This window comes from Ctenopharyngodon idella, chromosome 21 (assembly GCF_019924925.1).
Source record: "Ctenopharyngodon idella isolate HZGC_01 chromosome 21, HZGC01, whole genome shotgun sequence".
NCBI classification, from domain to species: Eukaryota; Metazoa; Chordata; class Actinopteri; order Cypriniformes; family Xenocyprididae; genus Ctenopharyngodon; species Ctenopharyngodon idella.
Window position 1 is genome coordinate 19,088,811 of NC_067240.1, and position 23,310 is coordinate 19,112,120.

Genomic DNA, 23,310 nt, shown 5'->3' on the forward strand with positions numbered 1-23,310 from the left:
AGTGAAACAGAATATTCAAAAATTTTAAAAAGAGGTGCTCTACCAACAAATGAGGAGGTGCAACCAAAAAATCAAAAATGCATATGAATTGGGAAAATTGCAACACTCACTCTTAAAGAACTCCAACTTTATTGGTTAAAAAACACAACATTTCGACAGTTCAAGGCCTTCATCAGCAGAATATTCAGCAGGAAAATATAGGGCTTTACTTGATTTCATTCACTGGGAATTGTAGGCTTGAAAATGAACAAAGTCAATTGCTTTCCCATTCCAATCCCCACCAAGGGCCATTTTTTTGCAATTCCTAAAGGCAAAGAGGTGCTGATAGTGATTAAGGCATGTAGGCCAAGATGTGTGTACATCAAGGGTCTGCTGATTGGTCAGTTTTAATGTCTCAAATTTGGGTTTCAGTCACATGGTCAAGAAAGGGATAGAAGAAGATTGTAACTGTTTCTCACGGGCTTCTTATCTCTGGGCCATCTTCTTTGGCTCTTCTCTTTTTTTTTTGGCTCTTCTTGAGGGCTTTGTTCCTAAGCTCTGCCTTCCATCTCTTTCTCTCTACACTTTCTCTCTCTTGCTTACTCTATTTCTCTTTCTGTTTCTCAGGTAACATTCTACATACATGATGGGTACAGTTAACTGTGTGTACAGGTACATCTAATTTGTAACCAATTCAAGTGTAACCATAACCATATACTGTTATTAAACCTTCTCAATTGAGTTCCTCAAACTACTTAGATACTGATACAATATGTCATTTCCTCTAAGGATAGTTAATAGTTTATCATAGTATGTTATTTAATAAATTCATAAGAGTTATTGTAGGTTTATATAAGACAGGATGAGGTGACTGATCTAGTCATATCCAGACTAAAGTCCATCCATACCAAGACATGGGTGTACGGGTACGCTTGTAAGGGGAAAGGAAAGAGCCTTTTTGCAGTGGCTCTGATGTAGGCAGTTCTGGCTGATTGAGAGCATGAGGAGTGTGAACTTCAGCTCCAGAGCAGAAGACTCTTCTCATGCGCCCTCTCCAGGGGACTTTCTCTCCCCCTTTTTTCTGGTTCCCCGTCTATCTCACTTTCTCGATCTCTCTTTTGCTCTCTGAGTGTGTTGCTCTCTTTCAGCACAGAGCCGTCCATCCATGCTCCGTGTTAATGAGGGAGGTTGGTGCGAGCTCCCACTGGTTACCAGAATGGGCTGCTTTAACCGACCTGTCACTCAGACCTGACACTGCGTGTACGTGTGCATGTTCTCTTGCAAAAAGAAGGCTTGATTCGTTTAGGGAAAGAGCCTGCTTGCGCTCTCTCAATTCAATTCCTCTCTCTTTCTAACTCGTTTAAATGCAGCCAGAGGTTTTTGCAGGCAGGGAAACAGATTGTCTCTGCTTATCAGGGCCCATCAAACATCGAGAACGCAGACTAGACTGACAGCTAACACCAAGCCCACTCATGTTGGCACTGGCCTCTCAGCCACAAAAGAGTGTGTTTGTGTGTGTGTACGTTGCTTCTGATACCATCAAGGCCCGTTTGCTGGGTTATTTTCTGATTGGAGTTGCTGCGATCTATCTGCGCTGTCAACATGGCAGCAGTTTTCTCTCTAGAGGACAGACTTAGCAGGTGTAGTGGGAAGGAAAGTGTGCGTGTGTGGCCAGTGCTGTCATGCAGAGGTATTATGATCTCAAGGGAAAAGACAGGGTTTGATTTAGGGTTGATGACTTTGGCAGCCCACACGGCACACTCATTAGCGCAGAGCTGCGTCTCTGTGGAATAATATATGTTGACTTTACTTTGTACACACTGCAAATATTTTCACACAGAGCTGAGGATATTCCCCATTCTCCCTGTCTTTGAAAGACTTTCTTTGTGGGGTTTTTTTTTTTTTTTTTTTTCATCAAACAAATCTTGTTTATTCTCTTGGCGTCCGTCTCAGGGCCGTGGGTGTTGAAGAACAGCAGTATAAACAGCGGGGAGTTGGAGCTGGGTCAGCGTGTCAGTCAGGATGTTCCTCCAGGCGTCTTCTGGAGGTCTCTGCTTCACCTGCGCCAGCCACACTTCCTCAAGTTCAACATCTCCTTGGGCAAGGACGCACTGTTTGGGGTCTACATGCGGAAAGGCCTGCCTCCTTCGCATGCTCAGGTGAGCAAATCGCCTCATGTCTTGTTTCTTCTCTTAAAGGAGCCATGTCCACTTATAATTAAGGTTGAGTATCCAGTTTTTAAACACTTTCAGTTCAGTTTTTGTTAAAGGGTTAGTTGACCTAAAATTGAAAATTCTGTCATGATTTACTTACCCTCATGTCGTTCCAAACCCAGACTTTCATTCACCTTCGAATCACAAATGAGATATTTTTAATGAAACCTGAGAGATTTCTGTCTGTCCATTAAAAGTCCCTTACACCAAAATAATTAAAACACACCTCATAATCCATATAAATCGGTTCTGTTTACCATATTTGATTTGCTTAGTGTATGTGTGTTGTTTTAAAGTAAATAAAAGCCTAAATTAAATTTGTGCAAAACAGAAGACAGCTCAATTCATATAGATTACTTTTATGTCTTTATGAACATTTTGAATCATGAAAATTTTGGTGGAATGGACTTTCAATGGAGGGACAAAAATCTCAGGTTTCAATAACAATAATTCTTTATTTGTGTTAAGGATTTGGAACGACATGAGGGTGAGTAAATGATGACAGAAGTTTCATTTTTGGGTGAACCATTCCTTTAACGCTCATAAGCTTTATGTCTAAATTGAATATGAAGACAGACAAAGATGTCTAGATGGCAAGAAATAATACAATGAGTACTAAACAGACAGTACATCTTTGCAAGGACCACTGTGTTGCAAATGAATGTCTCTTCTGAGCCAGTTCTTTTAAATGAGTCAAAACTCAATGAGTCACAGATTAACTCATTGGTCTGAAAAAGCTTACTCATGGAATGAGTCAGTCGGTTACTGAATCAATACCTACACGTTCATTTATTTGGTGTTTCCTTATAAAAGTCCTTAATGGAATTTTTAAGGAACTGGAATCAGAATCTAAATCTGAATAATTGAAATCCTGATGATTTCCATTCTAACTAATCTAAGTCAATGTTTTTTGCACCATTAATAGACCTAATTTGTTTTTTATGAACACTCTCCGTTACACTTTATTTTACAGTGCCGTAGTTACATTGTAATTACTCAAATAAGTAATGAGTACTATTAATTAACTACATGTACTTAGTATAGAGTTACAGTTAGGGTGAGGGTTTGGTTTAGAGTTAGTTACTAATTTACTGTTATTACTATAGTAAGTACATGCAGTAACGTGTAACTACCGCACTGTAAAATAAAGTGTTACCACATTCTCTAATTTAGAATTAAACAGGCTGCTTTTGAGACTACTCAAGTGTTGATCTCTAAATCTATTGGTTGGCACTGTTATGTTCACACTGCCCCAGCAAACACCAAAAGGGTTAACATACTGATCCGAAAAAAACCCAACCTTTGAAAATTGGGGTTTGTCACCATTTGGTGGGACAGTGTGTGAGCTAGAGCCAGGAAATCTGGTTCTCTATGATGTTCCTCCTTAAAAAGACAGGTTTTTGTTAATTACCATGAAGCGACCATCTGTGTAGACCGGCCTTTTTTCTTTGCAACTTTTTATAATGAATTGTAAATGATTTCCAAATTATCGCTGCATATTTGTCTGCAGCATTTTTACACGTGTCTTGTCACATTTCTGAGTTGTTATCTTCCTCTACATTTTGATTTAATTTGACTTTTTTGATTGTCATTACAGTGTTTAGTGAAGATGATGTCCTGTAGTTCCTTGCCTTGCTGATTATTTTCTATCTCTATGTGTCTTCAGTATGACTATATGGAAAGGCTGGATGGAAAGGAGAAGTGGAGCGTTATCGAGTCTCCTCGTGAGCGGCGCAGTATTCAGACCGTTGTCCAGAATGAGGCGATCTTTGTGCAGTATCTGGACCCCGGCACCTGGCACTTGGCCTTCTACAATGACGGCAAAGAGAAAGAGCCAGTTTCATTCAGCACTGTGGCTTTAGGTACACACCTCCAGCTTTTATTTACGCACTAAGGTCAGCATGTTTAAAAAGAAGATGGTAAAATAGAAACTATTTACTGTTTAGAGGATGCATTTCACTCACAGCTTACACAGGACACCTGATCCACCCTTAACCTCATATTATATTTCAGTTTGAATGTGTGGAGTTGAAGGAGAGCTGCTTTTATTGCTTTCACTTACATTTCTCTTTAGGCCACACAAGGAATAGTTGTATTTGTAAAATAAAAGTAAGCACTGAAATATGTTTGTTCAGGGAGTTTAGTCAATATCCACTATATCTACAAAGGTTGCCATAGTGATGACTTCGCATAAGCGCAATGCCAACTTCGAGGCTTTCTACAACAGCTGAGAGGAGCTGTCAGTGAGGGATGAAAAAGTGGAAATTTGACCTCATGTCTGTCATGATATCAGACTGTGATGCAGAACTCATGAAGCGTATAGGAGGCATTGCTGTATTTTACATATTCATGTACTGTATATATTGTGTTTAAATATTCATAAACCGCTCACTTGTTCACTTATTCATTTATTCAAAATTCAGCACATATCAACTGTTGTATGCTTCAATATATTAGCAAAGATTGGGTGAAAATGCAAAGGAATTGTGTCCCAATTTATATATATGTATAAAAAAAATAAAAGTAATTATTTAATTATTAGTAAACCTTATATTAATCAGATTTAAAACCAAATATGAATGTGTTTCGAATTGGGTTTGTAAATATATTTTTATGTATTTCATACACTACTGATCAAAAGTTTTTTCTTTTAAGAAATCCACTTTTTTAAGTAAGGATGCATTAAATTGATCAAAATTGGCAGTCAAGACTTTTACATTGTTACATTGTTTTACAGTGTTACAAAAAATTATTTCAATAGAATAGAAATACTGTTTTTTTTAACTTTCTATTCATTAAATAATCCTGAAAAAAAAGTAGGTTTCCACAAAAATTTTAAGCAGAACAACTGCTTTAAACACTGATAATAATAAAATTGTCAGATGCAATAATAAAAAAAGAGAGAAATAAATCATTGCCATAAAAGGAATTACTTTTAATACACTGCCCAACCAAAAAAAAAAAGTCGCTGTTTGGATTTTAATAGGCAAATACTTAAGAATCTATGGATGGATCATTATTACAGTGATTATTATTTTTCTAGCATGTTATATGTTTGGAAACGGTTCTTTTACCCCTAAAAGATGGAGTGTGTAGCTTTTCATTTCTAAAACAACCATGTTTTAAGATGTATCATGGCCATATTTCAGGATGACAATGTCAAGATTCACCAGGGTTAAAATTGTGAAAGAATGGTTCAGAGAGCATGAAGAATCATTTTCACACATGAATTGGCACCTCTGAGTCCAGACCTTAAATTCATTGAAAGTCTTTGGGATGTGCTGGAGGAGACTTTACAGAGTGCTTGACTCTTGCATTGTCAATACAAGATCATGACCAAAAATTGATGCACCTCCTGATGGAAATAACATCACAACATTTATTTGGTCAAGATCTTACAATGCAAGAGGTGAGCACTCTATAAAGTCTACTCCAGCACATCCCAAAAACTTACACTGAGGTTAAGGTCTGTGCCAATTCATGTGTGAAAATGATTCTTCATGCTCTCTGAACCATTCTTTCACAATTTGAGCCTGATGAATCTTGACATTGTCATCCTGGAATATGGCCATGATACATCTTAATACATGGTTGTTTAAGAAACGAAAAGCTACACACTCCATCTTTTAGGGTTAAAAGAACCATTGCCAAACATATAACATGCTAAAAAAAATAATAATCACTGTAATAATGATCCATCCATAGACTCTTAAGTATTTGCCTATTAAAATGCAAACAGCGACTTTTTTTTTTTTTTTTTTTTTTTTTTTGGCCGGGCAGTGTATATTAAAGTAGAAAATAAAATATATAAAAAAAGTAGTTTTTTTTTTTTTTTTTTTTGATGAGACTATAAACAATGAATCTATTAAAGTCGTATATATATATATATATATATATATATATATATATATATATATATATATATATAAATGTATTTGTGCTGCCTGTCTGCTGTCTGAATAAGTCCATAAAGATCAAGTGCTAAAAGTGCTTGGGCACTTAAGCCACTTAAAATGAATGTGAATGTCATTGCATTAGATAAGAGTATCAAACGTATAGCATTTATTTTAAAGAAAGACAGCACATTCACACTTTTCAAAGCATTTCACAAAAGAAGTATGTATGGTTTAAAAATAATTTTAAAAAAGACAGAATTATTTGCACACTTTCTGGTTGTCAAACATTAGCATTTTAAGATCTGCACCTGTCTCTTAGGACACCTGTGTGAACTTGAGGAGAACCGAATTCATTCAGCCACTCAAAATAACCTTGAGATTAGTTGTTTACAAGACACTGCAAAAATGATTCAGAAAAGGGAAATTAGTTTGGAGAAAAGCTACCATCATTTGTTTGCAGATGCCACTTTGATATTTATCTGATAGAATGACATTCATACATTTTTAAGTGTGGCTTAAGTGTCCAAATATTTTCTGGGTCCACTATATTCATAACGATATGTATGCTTAACTATTCAGTTTGAGGAGAAACACACACACACACACACACACACACACACACACACACACACACACACACTGTGCTCTTGAGGCCTCTTAGATCTGGAGATCAGATGATCACATACTGTATTAATGTGATTATCTAACATTCGGTTGATGGCTACTGATGATCTGAAAAGCATAATTTATTTTAGCTTTTACCACAGTCATAGTGTTATATTTCCCATAAGGCTTTGGTGAAATGTGTCACAGTAATTCACACATTGCCACTGAACTGTCAATAACGCTGACTGAAAGTTCTCATTGCACCATGCTGTGTAAAAGATTATCTCACAAAACGCAAGACAGTTCATAGTCTTATATGACTCGCTTTTTTCTGTCAGACAACAGCATTTAAAAGGTCTTCTAGATTTGTGAATGTTTCATTCCACTGTCCTTCATTAATAACTGAGGGTTGTAAAATGCGTGCGTCTCTTATGTGTCGTCTCAGACTCAGTGGAAGAGTGCCCCCAGAATTGCCATGGCAACGGAGAGTGCATGTCAGGAGCGTGTCATTGCTTCCCGGGGTTTCACGGCACGGACTGCTCCAAAGGTACCGTTTACTGTCACACTGCAGGCATATTTACATTAAAAAATTATGTTTCACATTGCAGCATTTGTCAAAACATTTTTTGTAGTCTTACAGGAAAGCTGTGTTGTTTAATAACATTTTGTGCATTAAACAACACCTCACTTTTTACATTAATAAATGCAAATAAATAATATAGTTTATATTTATTAGGACAATTAAGATTTTTCACATTGTGGCATTATTATTTTTAAAGGGGTCATGAACTGCTTTTATTTTTATGATGTTCTCTGAGGTCCAATTATAATGTTATCAAGATTTTTACATCAAAAACATCATAATTTAAAAGAAATAAGCTATTTTCTATCCTGTTTTTGACCTAAAAACTTAGGATTAAACTTAACTTAAAAATATCTTGTTACATACAGTAGTTGAAACATTTGCCAACACTGTGAAACATTTATTCTTATTAAATATGCTTTATAAGTCTTAGTTGTGGCAAATAAATCTGAAGTACTTGGAGTTACCACAGTTATAGTTGGATGACTTACAGTGTTTCTTGTAAACAGAATTATGAATGAACATACATTGTTTGTCATACTGTCATTCTTATAGGCCGGCAGTTCCCAAACTGGGGTACGCGTACCCCTGGAGGTACGTGAGGTGATAGAGGGGGTACGCGAACAAAATGCCAAATGTTGCCGTTCACTTAATTCTTCCCCACCTTAAAATAACATTAAAATCAACCATATATTTTCTAACAGGCACAATGCCATAAATGCATGAATACATAAATACATCCAATCAAAATACCATATCTTTTGCGGTCAAATCTGACAGCGTCCATTTCCACATAAGCAGCGCGCATATGGGTGCAGGTTGCGCTACATTACTGCCGTTCTCGACAATGTACCTGTAGATTTAGCACTTGAACAAATAGCCTGGCACAAAAGGTGCATAGAGATCAATTTAAGATTCAAACTCTTGATACAAAAACATACCTTTTGTGAGTTCTTGTTTTTAATGTTGATAATATTATACGAGCAAGAATGCAAATCCAAATATCCACATGATTGCAAATGTGATATTGATTTTATACAACATTTCAACAAACAAAAGGGTAATATTAAGTGATGTTCTTCACAATATTTTCAGTATTTGCTCTATTTTGCAACGAAATAATAGCTCCAGCGAAAGCCACAGCAGAACAATACACAGAGGTGTTCCATGAACGAATCTGCAGCTTTGAACGAATTGTTCGTGATTCAATGAATCATTCATAAATACAGCCACTTGCTTCGTTGAATGAACGACTCGATGACTCATGCATTAAGACAGTGACTTACCGCCATCTACTGGCGGTTTTAGTATTTAAAAGAATCACTTTTCAAGTTTTATCATTGCATATTTCTTTATTGAACTTTTTTTTTTTATTTAAAACATTATTAATGTTGTAAAGGTATTTATAAAGATAAAAAAAATGCACTGGAAAGTCAATTTAGGGGGCAAATATTGTTCCTTAATGGAAAAGGTGCAGTCTAAGAGGAAGAGAGGGGGTACGCAGAAGGATGGCAAATGCCTCAGGGGGTACTCCACTCTAAAAAGTTTGGGAATCACTGTTATAGGCTATTCATAGTTCATTCTATAAAGTAAAAAACAAACATTGTCATTTGCAGTGTTGTGTTTTAAATAAAATTAAACTTGTTGTAATGTCTTACTGATTACAAAACAGAACATGCCACTCATTGAAGCTTTTGTTCAGGATTACAGCAAATGGCTTTGATCACAACAATAACAAAAGCAGCGTTCTCTACATGCTTTCTTCTGTATCCAATAATCCAACGCATTAACCCCATAAATGCCGAAGCAAAGGAAAGAACAGCAAATCACAACTATTCACAGTTTGACTGCGGCGCTGCAGTGTAAATACTCGTATAAAACGAGCTGCATCAGACAAACCAATAGTGACATTTTCCTTTGAAGAGGCGGTCTTTTGTCAAACTATTACGTCATAATGTGATAAAATCATATACACCTTATTTTACATTGCCGGAGTTACATTTTAATTACTCAAATAAGTACTGAGTACTATTAATTAACTACAAGTACTTACTATAGAGTTACAGTTAGGGTTAGGGTTTGGTTTAGGGTTAGTTACTTGTAATTATGCATAATTTACTGTTATTAATATAGTAAGTACATGTAGTAATGTGTAACTACGGCACTGTAAAATAAAGTGTTACCAATCATAATAAATCAAAACGAGTCATTTTGGCAGAATGTTTACAATAAAAACTTTTGTTCGTTTTTGGATTAGCAAGGAAGTTCTGAAACTTACAGGATATTTTTATAGTACAATGACCTCTTATATGACAAAAGATCAAGGAAAATTTGATTTAAAAAAATCAAACTATTTAAAAAAAAGTAAGCATATATTACCACCTAGTAAAATGACTGTACAGTAACATCATATTTAGTTTGAGGTGAATGTGACATGAACATGAGATGAGTAATGCCAAACTTCACCATTATTGTGTAATTTAATGCTTGGTTGCTAATTAACTTTTTGTTTTATATTAAGTCTTATTCACTGTAACTTTTAAATAACCTTTGTGATTTATTTTAAATGAATTTTTATGTGTAATTGGCTATAAGTTTTATAGGTGACTTGGTACATGTTTAATTCTGAAGCTGTTATTGATGTGTGAAACATATGTCAGAATTTTCCCTCGAGCTCAAAATTTGTCATCAGATCATCAGTGTACATAAGCTCTGGCCATTTGACATAACGGCTCTATGACACTGTCACATCACTCTGAGATCCAGACGGATGAATTACAACATCACTGATTAATCCCGTCTCAGTTATGCCAAGATGTCTGATGGGATTGTTGGCTTTACTGTGCTAGACCAATCTTTTTGAGTGATGAAGTGCTCTCAGTGGAGGCTTCGTAAAGAGAAATATGTGTGTGAGCTCACCTGAGGCTATAGACAGCTAGTTTATTACTGTCGAATGCTGTCTCCTCTGAGTAGCAGGGAGTACTGTTGATATTGCCTCTGAATCTCTCTACCTTAATTACACATGGCATAGTCTTTCTTATCACTATATACAGAGAGATCGTGCAGCATTTATGCTGCCTTTGAGGCTGAATAGCGAACACTGTGAAGCAAAAGGCATGATTCTTTTCTTATTTTTCTACATTCATTCATTCTAGGTAATTTTTCATTGAAAACTGTAAGATTTATAATAAGAAATAAGTAAGAAATGTTTCTGCTTAGCTTGAGTATATGCAGGCTAATGTTGAAGAAAATTTTAAACAGTGTAGTTTATGATACAAGCTACTTATTTTGTTAAAGTCAGCTACTTTTTTTTTTTTTTTTTTTGAAAAAGGAAACAAAATAACTACATTGTAACTTTTTAGGGGGCAATACATAGTATGTTTCAGATTATATAATTACATAATATCAGATATATTTCTAATTTAATCACAGCAATATATACAATGAGGGTTTTTAAATAAATGACTCTTGATTAGGATTACATTAAACTTGAAGAAAGAAATGTACTTTTATATTCTGATCTAAACGATACGAAATTCCACCAGAGGTTTGATTCTACACAGGAATTTTATTAATCTTTAATAATCTGGTTCATCTGAGCAAACAGGTTTACTTTTTTTTTTTTTTTTTTAAAGAAATGAATACTTTTATTCAACAAGGACACATTAAATTGATCAAAAGTGACAGTAAAGGCATTTGTTACAAAAGATTTCTATTTCAAATATATGCTGTTCTTTTGAACTTTCATCAAAGATTCCTGAAAAAAAAATGCATCAAGGTTTCCACAAAAAAATATAAAGCAGTACAACTGTTTTCAACATTGATAATCAAAAGAAATGTTTCTTGAGCACTAAATTAATGATTTCTGAAGGATTGGAGTAATGACTGATGTACGGTGTACATTTTAGGACATCCTCAGACCTCAGTCATATGATGAAAAGGCATTATGCCTCAGACTGAAAGGCTTCAGGTCTAAGGAAAAACAACTTCAGGTGTCAGATCTTGTACAATTAGGCATTGGGTGAAATGGACTCACACTAAAAGGACTCAGACATAAAAGGCATCAGGTGAAATGGACTTAATGAGGCCCCAGTATATTCACTGAAAAACTGATATAAGTTCTTCACTTTTACATAAGAGAACATGCTGATTTTCACATTGGTCTGCAGAATAAAAATATACATTGACTCTCTGACAGTAGGTGGCGCTTATGGAATGGCAGAAATAAAGCTGTTTCCTCGGAAACCTCTGTACACAAAGCAGCGTTGAGCTTATAGTAACACAGTCTAATAGCGCCAAAGATCTCTTTAACTTCACTATAGTTTGCCAACATAGAAGCTAGCTAGTTTCAATGTGTTATTTAACTAACTTTTTAAACATGCAAATAAAACTCATGAATAATACAACATTTACAAAATAATCATTGTGGGACATGTTTTATACAAGCTAACCAGTGTGACATTCAATGAAAACAGTAAAAATAAAATATACTCAGGCTAAACCCTCACAATCTTCATCTGAGTCCACGCTTTCGTGACGTAATGCCGCTTTGAGCACCAGGTAGAAGTCCTCTGCATAGCTCGCAGACTAGCGGCCACAAAGGGGGCGCTCGCAAGCACACTTCTGAAAGTTAAAATGACAAATGGGACACTATACGGTCTCGTGGACTTAACGGACAGACGCACACAGCGGCCATTGTAAGTCCACAAGATCGAAAGTGCACATGAAGGCCCTGTTTTACAGACAGGGCTTAGCCTAAGCCAGGATTAGGTCTTAGTTTAATTAGGATATTTAAGTAGCTTTTATAAACATACACTAGAAAAACATTACTAGTGTGCATCTTGAGACAAAACATTGGCAGTGACATATTTTAAGATATTTCAGTACAAGTTTCTTTCAGTTAAAACAGCTCAAACATGCACTTTAGTCTAGGACTAGCTTAAGCCTTGTCTGTGAAACCAGGGGGAAGAGTGCCATTTGGGGCCTTAGTCTGAGGCATGATGCTTTTTCATCATTTGACTGAGGTCTTGGGATGTCCTAAAATGTCCACTGCATACTGCTGATCCATCAAAGTAATAAATTACATTTTAAAATATATTAAAATAGAAAACAGTTATTTTAAATTGTAATAATATTTCACAATATAATTTTTCATTGCTGTTTTTACTGTATTTTTGATCAAATAAATAAGTACGGAGCCCCGCACATGACATGCAGGAAAAAATTTTAGGCTAAATTCGTGCACACGCTTTACTAAGTCATTCCCTCGATATATAAATTGTGCGCACGCTTTACTAAGTCGTTCCCTCGATATATAAATTGTGCGCACGCTTTACTAAGTCGTTGCCTCGATATATAAATCGTGCGCACGCTTTACTAAGTCATTGCCTCGATATATAAATAGTGCGCACGCTTTACTAATTTGTTCCCTCGATATATAAATCGTGCGCACGCTTTACTAATTCGTTCCCTAGATATATAAATTGTGCGCACACTTTACTAATACGTTCCCTCGATTTATAAATCGTGTGCACGCTTTACTAAGTCGTTCCCTCGATTTGCTAAATGTAAATCGAGGGAACGAATTAGTTAACTGTGTGCGCAATTTACTTTAATTACGTTTGATTAGGGACATTGATTAGGGACAACAATGACATAAAATACTAGTAATCTGGCTAAACTGTCTGAAAACAGCTAAAAAGCTTTAGTTAGTTAATCTGATTTGGGGATTCACAGCCCTTGACGCATAGTTTGAGGTGTTTTCATACAGTTCAGTGGATTTGTTTGAATTAACTCTATGCTTCATTTTTCTCTTATCTTATCTAACATTTCATACCTGAACTTCTCTCAATGAAGCTGGTTTTCACTAATTCCTCTCAAACATCCTCGTCTTCTGTCCTTCCCTCACTCCCTCATTTGTTTCCCCTCCTGCATGCTTTCGTTCTGTCTCCGTTGCAGTGGCTTGTCCTGTGCTGTGCAGTGGGAACGGGCAGTACAGCAAGGGTGTGTGCATGTGCTACAGCGGCTGGAAGGGGCTGGAGTGCGATGTGCCTCAGGGCCAGTGCGTCGACCCCAGCTGTGGCGGTCACGGGACCTGCGCCCAAGGCAGCTGCACCTGTGAAGCAGGTTACCGTGGGGAGTCCTGCGAGGACGGTAATGAGCGTGTCGACAGCTTCTCGTTTTCAAAACTTTTTCCAGCACTCTCAGAAAAATCTCTTCCTCTGAGAATCTCAGATTTCAAATGTCTGCTAGAAAAGCATGCTGATACAAGCATAATAAACTTTATTAAAGTGATGAAATTCAGTCTATTGATCGGGCTTTTAAGAAATTGGGCAGAAACGGAGTCTCTGAGCACATGTTCATATGAGCAGCTGGTTTCTGAAAGTGTAGAGATCCCAGAGGTGAGTTTAGGAGAGAGAAGTGAAAGATGAGGAGGAAAGTGAAAAGAAAAAAAGAGGATGAGAGAAAAAAGCTTTTTCAAATGCTCTATTTCTTTCTCTCCAGTGGATTGTCTTGACCCCACATGCTCTGGACATGGCAGCTGCGTGTCCGGTCAGTGCCACTGTAAACCAGGTTGGTCTGGACCTCTATGTGATGTGTCAAGAGCCCAGTGCCCGGATCAGTGCAACGGCCACGGATCCTACAGCCCTGACACGGGCCTCTGCAGCTGTGACCCCAACTGGATGGGCCCTGACTGCTCCACGGGTGTGTTCCCATCAGCGATTTCCACCTTCTCACTTCCTCTCTTCTCAAGCTGTGCTGCGATGTATTCCAATCTTTCATTTTCATCCATCTACACTCTCAGGGGGATTCGCTAAGCATGAATTGCACTCGCTGATAGCGGTGTTAATTTGCACTCGCTGCATGTGCTGTTTTAGCACCTGATTCATATGAAAATAATACACACTTCAAAAAATTAGTGGATGCAATTCAAACTTTTGTGGATGAGGTGCAATCTAAAATAAGCTTCATAAATAAAATATTATTATAATATATATATAAAAAATGAAAAAAAAAATTGTAATTCTAATTTACATAAAAGAGATCCATTTAATAATGACATTAACTTGGTTGAAATATGCATGATGCAACCAGCACAGATAGTTCTCTCGATAGGTAAATCTGTTAACCCTCTGGTCCTCTTCGTTTAGGGGTCACACTTGGCTCCATCACAGTCAAAAAGTGAGTGAAGCCTTGAAATTGAACTTTTTTGTTTTTCAGGAAAACCAATGTAATATATTTTTGTTTAATAATAATTTTTGATCATTATTTAAAATTTTAAAGGTATTTTATGAGACTCTGCAATATTTATACAATTCCCCGTTGAAAATAATACACTTTTTTTTCTAATATATTTTTTAATTATTTTTCAATTAAAGCAGTATTCCATGTTAAAATAGAGACAAGGCATTTAAAATCCAATTTTAATTTTAATTAATTTAATTTAGATTAATTTAGATTAGTGGCATCTGGTTGGAGTAAAAAAGAAAAACTTAAGTAATGCCATGTTGTAACCACTAGATTTCTATATAGTTCTAAATAAAGTGGCTTATAAATACTCTAGTGGTTTTTAGACATAAATACTTATTTTTATTAAGTTGTGCATTTGGATTCACACTTAGACATTCTCAAAGACTACTTTTTGTCAAGGTTTAGATTTTTTTGGTTTGAAATGTTGATTTGAAGTGTCAGTTTTTGCATTAATTTTACTACAGTCAAACCTGAACACAGAGGAGGACATTTTGTTACACATAACAGCAAAATTCAATAAAAATGTAAAAAAAAAAAAAAACCACAGCTTAATAAAAATTTAACAAAAATTTACCACAGCTTAATAAATCTGGGTCTGATCTGATTTCAACTTCTTATTCGAGTCTTTTGGCTCAATTTTACCATATTGTTACAGCCACACAGGTTCATTTGTGTGTGTATAACAATGTGTTGTGTGTGTGTCTGTGAGTGTGTGTTTGAGTGGGTGTGTCTGTATTTGTTTTCTCAATGTTTTAGTGTGTAACCTTTTCCTTGTGTTTTTTTTTTTTTGTTTGTTTGTTTTTTTACTGCTTTGTGGCTGAATTATTGATTTTATTTCACACATTTGCAAAAACTTGCTCTGTGTTATAGTCGCGCTAGTTCATATATATGTGTGTGTGGGGTGGATGTGTCTATTTTGCATTCTTGACATTTTAGAGTGTCACCCCTTCATTGCTGTGTACTTTTATTCTGCACAGTGGCTGATTTGTAGTTTGTACCACCAAAAGATTCTCTGAGTCTTTGCATTTTTTCGTATTTCCCATTCATGTCTGTCATTTTTGACCGTGAAGGAGCCAAGTGTTACTATTTTTTTTCGACCCTTTAACATATCCAAATCATATCCATGATTTTTTTGTGTGTTCACATAGCTGATGCGACAAAAGTCACCAAGTGTCATCCCATTCCAATGAAGCAAAACGTAAAATTTTTCTGTCATTTTTGACCGAATAGGACCAGAGAGTTAAACTGGATTGTGGGTGATTAGTAAATAATATGCAGGGGTTTTTCATGCTCAAATGTGCATGTTTACAAATTTTGTATAGTAATAGATAATATAGATGTACACTGCTGTTCAAAAGTTTGGGGTTGGTACAATTTTTAAAACCACCAAGGATTTTTCAGGATTATTTGATGAATAAGTTCCAAAGAATAGCATTTATTTGAAATAGATTACCACTATAATTATCTTTACTGTCACTTTTGGTAAATTCAATGCATCCTTTCTGAGTAAAATTCTTACAAAATCTTACTGACTCCAAACTTTTGAACAGTAATGTCAATAATACAGCTATTTTAGTGTGCTATTGACATAAATGGCATTCAGTACAATAATTTGTATTTTTTGGCAATGTAATTATTTACATTGCCAAAGCATTTGCAGATTTGCTGCAGATCATTAAAACAGTGCAAAGCCAAATAACAATTGAGTAAAATAACAGAATAAAACTGCAAATTGCTTACATTTGACAGGATCAATAATAATTAAAGTAATTAAGAAGGATAAAATAAAGATAAATATGAAATAAAAAAACAAGTGTTAAAACAACTCTCTCTCTCTCTCTGTCCCTCCAGAGGTTTGTTCAGCAGATTGTGGGAGCCATGGCGTGTGTGTCGGGGGCGTTTGCCACTGTGAGGAGGGCTGGACAGGCACAAGCTGTGACCAGAGACTGTGTAACCCACAGTGTGTGAAACATGGGACCTGCAGGGACGGCAAGTGCCAGTGTGAACAGGGCTGGAACGGAGAACACTGCACCATTGGTAAACACACACACACATGCTTATCTCCTGCTTTGAAGCTTTGAGCTAGTCAAAGGCATTTCCCTTGCTTCTGTGACTCTTTTTCAAAGACTTTTCAGCTGCTGTTTTGTTGTTTGTTCTTGATTGATTTGCTCATGTTTGCATCAACGCATGTACATAAACATATTTGTGCGTATGATTATGTTTGTGTGTGTGTTGTCATTGTTTTATAATCACATTCAGAGCAAAGGACACAGTCTTCACTGTGTGATCCGCATCTATAAGAATATTAAATGACTTGTTGAGCTCTGGAGTCCAGCTGGAAGAAGAATACTAATGGATGCCGCTTTGGTTGCATGTGCTAGTATGCTTGTTTTCATGCTAATGAGTACAGTTCTCCCTCTATGCCACTGTTTTCACATCATTGTTTTTTAGACAATTATAGCTGATGGATTCTGTGCACACAACACATCTTGACGCTGAATTCACCATCCAAAATGCAGCAGTCAAACCAAAGTCATCTATAATGGTTTCGCTTGGGTTCATTGATAATAGATGTCCATCAAGAGTTTGTCTGACAGTTTGCATGCCGTCGGTATGGTAGTGAGTTTTAAGTGGCGAGTAACATTTCCCCTGGTGTTTCTTATGGGGATCAAACTAAATCATCTCAAATCCAATATAATCACACAATTGATCAATCTCTCCCTCTCCTCTTTCAGATGGTTGTCCAGGGCTGTGCAATGGGAATGGGCAATGCATCATGGGTCAGAACAGCTGGCACTGTGAGTGTCACACTGGCTGGAGAGGGCCAGGCTGCAGTGTTGCCATGGAGACCTCCTGCAATGACAATAAGGACAATGAAGGAGGTAAGAAATGCATGATGAATGCATAAATTGTTTCATCCCCCCATTTGGCCTCATTTGCATCATATCTGTCAAGACTTGATGGGAAAAAACTAAACTGATGAGATGAGAACTTTGGTTAGGACAGTTATTATCTCACTAGTCTAAAGGCCTGTTCACACAACGATAAATGTGTCTCTTTAGACCAACACTAACTTTCATATGCCATCAATGAGGCAGATTTTTTTTTTTTTTATGGAGAGGTGTTCTGATTTTATTTCTTTGCACTGTGAATAAAACTGGCCAACCAATAAGATTAGCCCTTTTGGTCATGTGCCCAGAGCAGCTGCAGTTATATAAAACTATGACTTGTTGGCATTCACAATCAAGTATTTTGCTAAGTGACAGTGAATAGCAGAGAAAAAAAAAAAACACAAACGGCTCTCCTGTCTCAGTTTTCCTGTATTTGGTGTTGTTTGATGAACATCATAGTGAATACAAAAATCTGAACAACTGTTGAAAACGTGTAAATAAATACTCTTGACTTTTCTCTGTGACAAGCAGGCATCGGAAATGAAAAGGTAAAAGAAATTGTAACTGGGGTATATCTTTTTTTTCTTTTTTCTAAATTTTAATTTAGATTAGAATTAGATTTTTACATATGAATTGTAATTTATTAATTTAAATACATTTAAGTCATCCTGCAGCCCGTATTCCCAAACCTTTTCCCCCTGACATTTTAGGTTAAAATTTCAACTATTTAATGTCTCATGGTTCTCTGATGTTGGTTAATGGTCAGCAGGGTCAAAATAACAAATTAATATGTATGGAATTATTTATATATACAGTATATATATATATATGGGTCATTGTCGAATAATGTTTTTAAAAGTGTTAAAAAAACAACGGTGATATAATTAATTTTGAAGATTTATTAAGTGTTAACAATGAGATTATGTGGTTTTTATAATCAGTTAATACTGCTTTTGTTCTGCTTTTTTTACAATATGGACAAAATTTGTCATCAAAAAAGTCATTCCATAACCAAAATTTCGGTTTTACCAAATGACACTTTTGGTTATACTGGAAGACAATATTTTCAAACAATGCTAACAGGCTGATATCTAGCTAGCAAGCTAACAAAAGGACAATCAAACATTTTATATTTAGTACAAGTTTTTAAAATATTACAACATTTTCCATGTTTTGTAGCGGTTGTACCGAATGACCTGATGTTTCAGGACATGCGTATGAGCGAGTGAAAACATGAAGTTTTCAAATAGTTAATAGAGAGTTAGTTACTTTGCTTCACGACCATGTGGTTCTTTGCAGGTGTCTGAATGATGTCACATGATACTGACCACATGACTTGGTGATCCGAAATGGTCCCTTTATATTGGTTACTCCAAATGACATCAATGAAATTAATTTTTCTGGACATTCTTTCTCATAACAAAGCAGTGACTTCACATAATTTTAATACCATTTTGCACTATGTTAATATGTGATGTTATAAAATCATGACCGAATAAAAAATATATACATTTATTAAATTTTTAGATATTTTAATCACAAATGAAATGGCTGTATTGGCCTTTGGACGGTTAAACCGAATGAACTTTTGGCACTTCAAAATCTTTGGAATAGCTTTATATGTATATAATTAAAATATACAATATAATTAAAACCTTTGGGATTCAATAAAAGAGATCTAGTTGTACTACCTTTACGTTTTGTTTTTTATTATTATTAAGGCCAAAGAACAAAGAAATGATAGACAAAGAAATGACCCGTCACGTCATTGACCCATATATACTGTATATACATACATACATACATATATTTGTACACATATATACATATATATGTATATATCAACTGCTGCTTTGTGTGGCAATTTATTAGGCGATATAAAGCTACTCTGAACGACTGGATAGAGCAGCTCCAATCAACCGTATAAAAGGTGATGCGTCTGTTTGGCTGGCGGAGTGAGGGATTTGAAACTACCTCAAGGCAGAATGATTATATAACAGGTGGATGTTCAGAGCCAGCCCTAAGCACTAAGCGTCTCCTCTAGACCAATAAAGAGCACAGAGGGGCTTTTAGACAGAACTGTTTGTTGTGTCTTGTTTTAAAATGTTTTCTTTTTCCATGTTTTGTCTTGTCTTTTGTGTTCTCTCACTCTCTTATATACATGCCCCTGGCAAATATGCAGATGTTTGAAGAAACCTCTAACCATTGGTATTAAGTTGTTGTGGTCACATTAGTCTTAGAGCATGAGAAAATACTTTGGGCCCTCTAACCTAAATGTTCTTTCATAATATATATTATTAGAATAGGGAGAGGACAGGGAATTATATATAGGAGGGGGAAGAGGATTGGAAAGTGATCTCAGTCTCTGGTAGACCATCAAACATGTGATTTAATTTAAAGGGATAGTTCACCCAAAAATGAAAATTTGATGTTTATCTGCTTACCTCCAGGGCATCCAAGATGTAGGTGACTTTGTTCCTTCAGTAGAACACAAATGATGATTTTTAACTCCAACCGTTGAAACAAAGTCACCTGCATCTTGGATGCCCTGGAGGTAAGCAGATAAACATCAAATTTTCATTTTTGGGTGAACTATCCCTTTAACTTAATTAGCTGTAATGCAATTTATTTCATCTTGTACTTCTTGTGGATTAAATTTTAAGGATGATCACAAAATACTTCTTAAAGCAGATGTTTGAACACACTGTTTAGTCTAACCTAGACACAAAACAGCACAAAGAAAAGCATCCTCCAGACATACACAATTTCCTGCTTTTTTCTTCTCTCTCTTTTGTTTGCCCTTCGTTTGGGGGTTACTTCACTGAAGCTTCAAAGATCAGAGAGCACCAGGCAAAACAACATGGAGCAAACATCTCTGGCAACAGGCGCTTGTTGTGAGTTTGTTCCGGATCAAGAAAGACCCATTTAGGGAGAAGGGTTGAAAGGGTGTGCATGTACAGTGCATTGCGATATGCAGCCAGTAAGAGACTGGAAGAGACAGAGAGAAAGATCAAAAAGGAAAGGAAGCTCTCAGGGGTGTGAGCGATGCCCTCTGTGACTTTGATGTAAGTTCTCTAAAAGTGAAACCGGGGTAGAGAGAGCGAAACTAGAGCATCATTGGATTCAATGATCACTTCCATCAGCTGGGCTCATTACCACAATGGGGATAAATAAATATATTTGTTCAATTTAATAGAATTTCCATAATGATAAGAAATTCCGCATTTGAGCTCATTATGGGTTTTTTAATCACATTATTTGTCTCCCTCTCTTGACATCAAAGCAGTGCAGGGTTTTGAACTGAGAAGGGTTCATCAAAAGTACACACTCTGAGAATAAGATGGCAGCTGAACAGAGAGACTTCAGAAGTCGCTTTAAACCATCTGCCACTCTGAAACCATGAAAGTATGTGTGCTCGGGATGTCAAATGTGCTGGTACTTCTGAAACCAAGTCAATAATAGAATTAAACAAAATGCAGGTCTTTCTATAGTATTGATAATATTGGGTATACAAACTAAATTCAGTACTTTGGTAAAATGCAGCTGCACACATAAAAAAATTCACTTAAAAATTATGATCATGAAGGGATATTAATATAAACTCAGAAGGTTATTTTAATGAAAACTGGTGGGGCAAAAGAAAATCAGACATGTCAAAATATCGATCTGTAGATTAGACTATCGTTTAATGGTTTGGTGTCGGTATGACTTTTTAAAATGTTTTTATGCTCACCTAGGCTGCATTTATTTGAATATAGTAAAACAGTAAGGTTGTGAAACATTATTACAATTTAAAATAACTATTTCCTATTTTAATACATTTTAAAATGTAATTTATTCATGTGATGGCAAAGCTGAATTTTCAGCATCATTACTCCAGTCTTCAGTGTCACATGATCCTTCAGAAATCATTCTAATATGCTGATTTGCTGCTCAAGAAACAGTTGTGCTACTTAATATTTTTGTGGAAACATGATTTGTTTTTCAAGATTCTTGGATGAATAGAATGTTCAGAAGAACGGTGTTTATTTGGAATAGAGATATTTTGTAACATTATAAATGTATTTACTGTAACTAATCAATTTAATGCATCCTTGCGGAATAAAATAATGTCTTTAAAAAAAAAAATCGTACTGAGCACAAACTTTTAAATGGTGATGTACATTAGAAAATTTATGTGAAGGCTTTATTCTGTTAATATTATATATTCAGTAGATGTTGAGAAATTGACACTGGCATTTCTATCAAGAACTGAATTTTTGCTATCGTGACATCCCTAGTGTGGGTTCATTTTCATGCAAAATTCATGTGTCACACTGGTAATGCATGTTACAGATCTAAAGTTTTTATGACATGTGGTGACATCTTTTCCACTCAGATGGTCTTGTTGACTGCATGGATCCGGACTGCTGCACGCAGAGCTCTTGTGTGACCAATCCGCTGTGCCGTGGATCACGTGACCCACTCCAGGTCATTCAGCAGAGCCAATCAGAAGTCCAGAAAGTCCCTTCCTTTTATGACAGAATCAAGATGCTTGTGGGTAAAGACAGCACTCACATCATCCCAGGAATCAACCCCTTCAATGCCAGGTACCTCATCTGCCCTGTGCTGTGATGGACTAAATGACATGGTTTATAATGCTCTAATATTACTTTTTGTATTTGTGTGTGTGTGTGCAGCCTGGCATCTCTAATTCGAGGTCAGGTTTTGACCTCAGATGGCACTCCTTTGGTGGGCGTCAACGTGACCTTTGTGAAGTACCCTCACTATGGTCACACCATGACCCGCCAGGATGGCACGTGAGTAAATTAAAATTATTTGAACCCCTTTGGCTGTTGAATATGTGCTGAAGTATGTTTCCTGTGTCGGTTCTCTCTAGTTTTGATCTGGTGGCCAACGGCGGAGGCTCTCTTACTTTGCGGTTCGAGCGGGCTCCGTTTCTGAGTCAGGAGCGGACGGTGTGGCTGCCCTGGAATCGCTTCTATGCCATGGACACTCTGGTGCTACAAACAGAGGAGAAAACCACGGCCAGATGTGACCTGAGTGGTTTTGTCAGGCCCGATCCTGTGGTGCTTCCCTCCCCACTGTCCTCCTTCTTCAGCTCCAACCCTTCAGAAAGACACATCCTCCCCGAGAGCCAGGTGCCACATTCAACACCGCTCCCATCACGTCTTATTTCTTTCATGTTTGCGTAGGTCATTACACTCTTCTGTTGGCTTTTTATTTGCATTTCATATTCTCCATTACTTTTCCTCTTCACTCTCGGCTGGTCTTTTGTTGTTAATCTCCGTTTTCACTCCCTTTGACTCATTTAATTCCTCATACCTTCTCGCAATCACAGTTTCTCTCAGCTCTCATCTCTTTTATCTCCTTTCTGAGGCCGTTTTTCAAGACTGACTGCATCTGCAAGAATTTTTAGCATTACTTTTCCTTCCTCTCTCTGTCCAGGTCCTTCACGAGCAGGTGGAAATTCCCGGCACTAGTCTTAAACTTTGCTATCTGAGCTCCAGGACCTCAGGCTACCTCTCGCTGCTCAAAGTGATCATGACTCCAGCTCTAGTGCCTCTCAGCCTGGCCAAAGTGCACCTGATGGTGGCCGTGGAGGGCCATCTCCTCCAGAAATGGTTCCATGCCTCCCCTAACCTGGCGTACACTTATATCTGGGACAAGACTGATGCCTACAGGCAGAGGGTCCACGGCCTGACCGAGGCTTTGGGTAAGTGATATATGGAGTCATGGAAACAGGTGTATTTCAACTGTTATCTTGTTTCTTGTCTACGCCTTTGTCTGTTCCCCAGTGTCTTCTCTTAATTTGAGCTCCAAAACACAGATAGTTTCAGAGTTTAATGAGACTGTCTGTCTCTCATCCATTATTGTGTATGCCAGCGGCA

The 23,310-nt window shown here is 36.6% G+C and overlaps 1 protein-coding gene across 6 annotated transcripts in view; it reads left to right on the forward strand.

Annotated features, from left to right (window-relative positions):
- tenm2b (teneurin transmembrane protein 2b) overlaps nt 1-23,310 on the forward strand; it is a 289,835-nt gene that overhangs the window by 246,139 nt on the left and 20,386 nt on the right. For all 6 annotated transcript variants that reach the window (XM_051876630.1, XM_051876631.1, XM_051876633.1 and 3 more), the window contains 11 exons: nt 1,933-2,138; nt 3,859-4,054; nt 7,140-7,241; nt 13,236-13,430; nt 13,782-13,982; nt 16,380-16,565; nt 17,264-17,410; nt 21,798-22,008; nt 22,099-22,218; nt 22,299-22,560; nt 22,868-23,135. In XM_051876630.1, the coding sequence (XP_051732590.1) occupies nt 1,933-2,138; nt 3,859-4,054; nt 7,140-7,241; nt 13,236-13,430; nt 13,782-13,982; nt 16,380-16,565; nt 17,264-17,410; nt 21,798-22,008; nt 22,099-22,218; nt 22,299-22,560; nt 22,868-23,135 (2,094 nt within the window). The remainder of the gene's footprint in view (nt 1-1,932; nt 2,139-3,858; nt 4,055-7,139; nt 7,242-13,235; nt 13,431-13,781; nt 13,983-16,379; nt 16,566-17,263; nt 17,411-21,797; nt 22,009-22,098; nt 22,219-22,298; nt 22,561-22,867; nt 23,136-23,310) is intronic.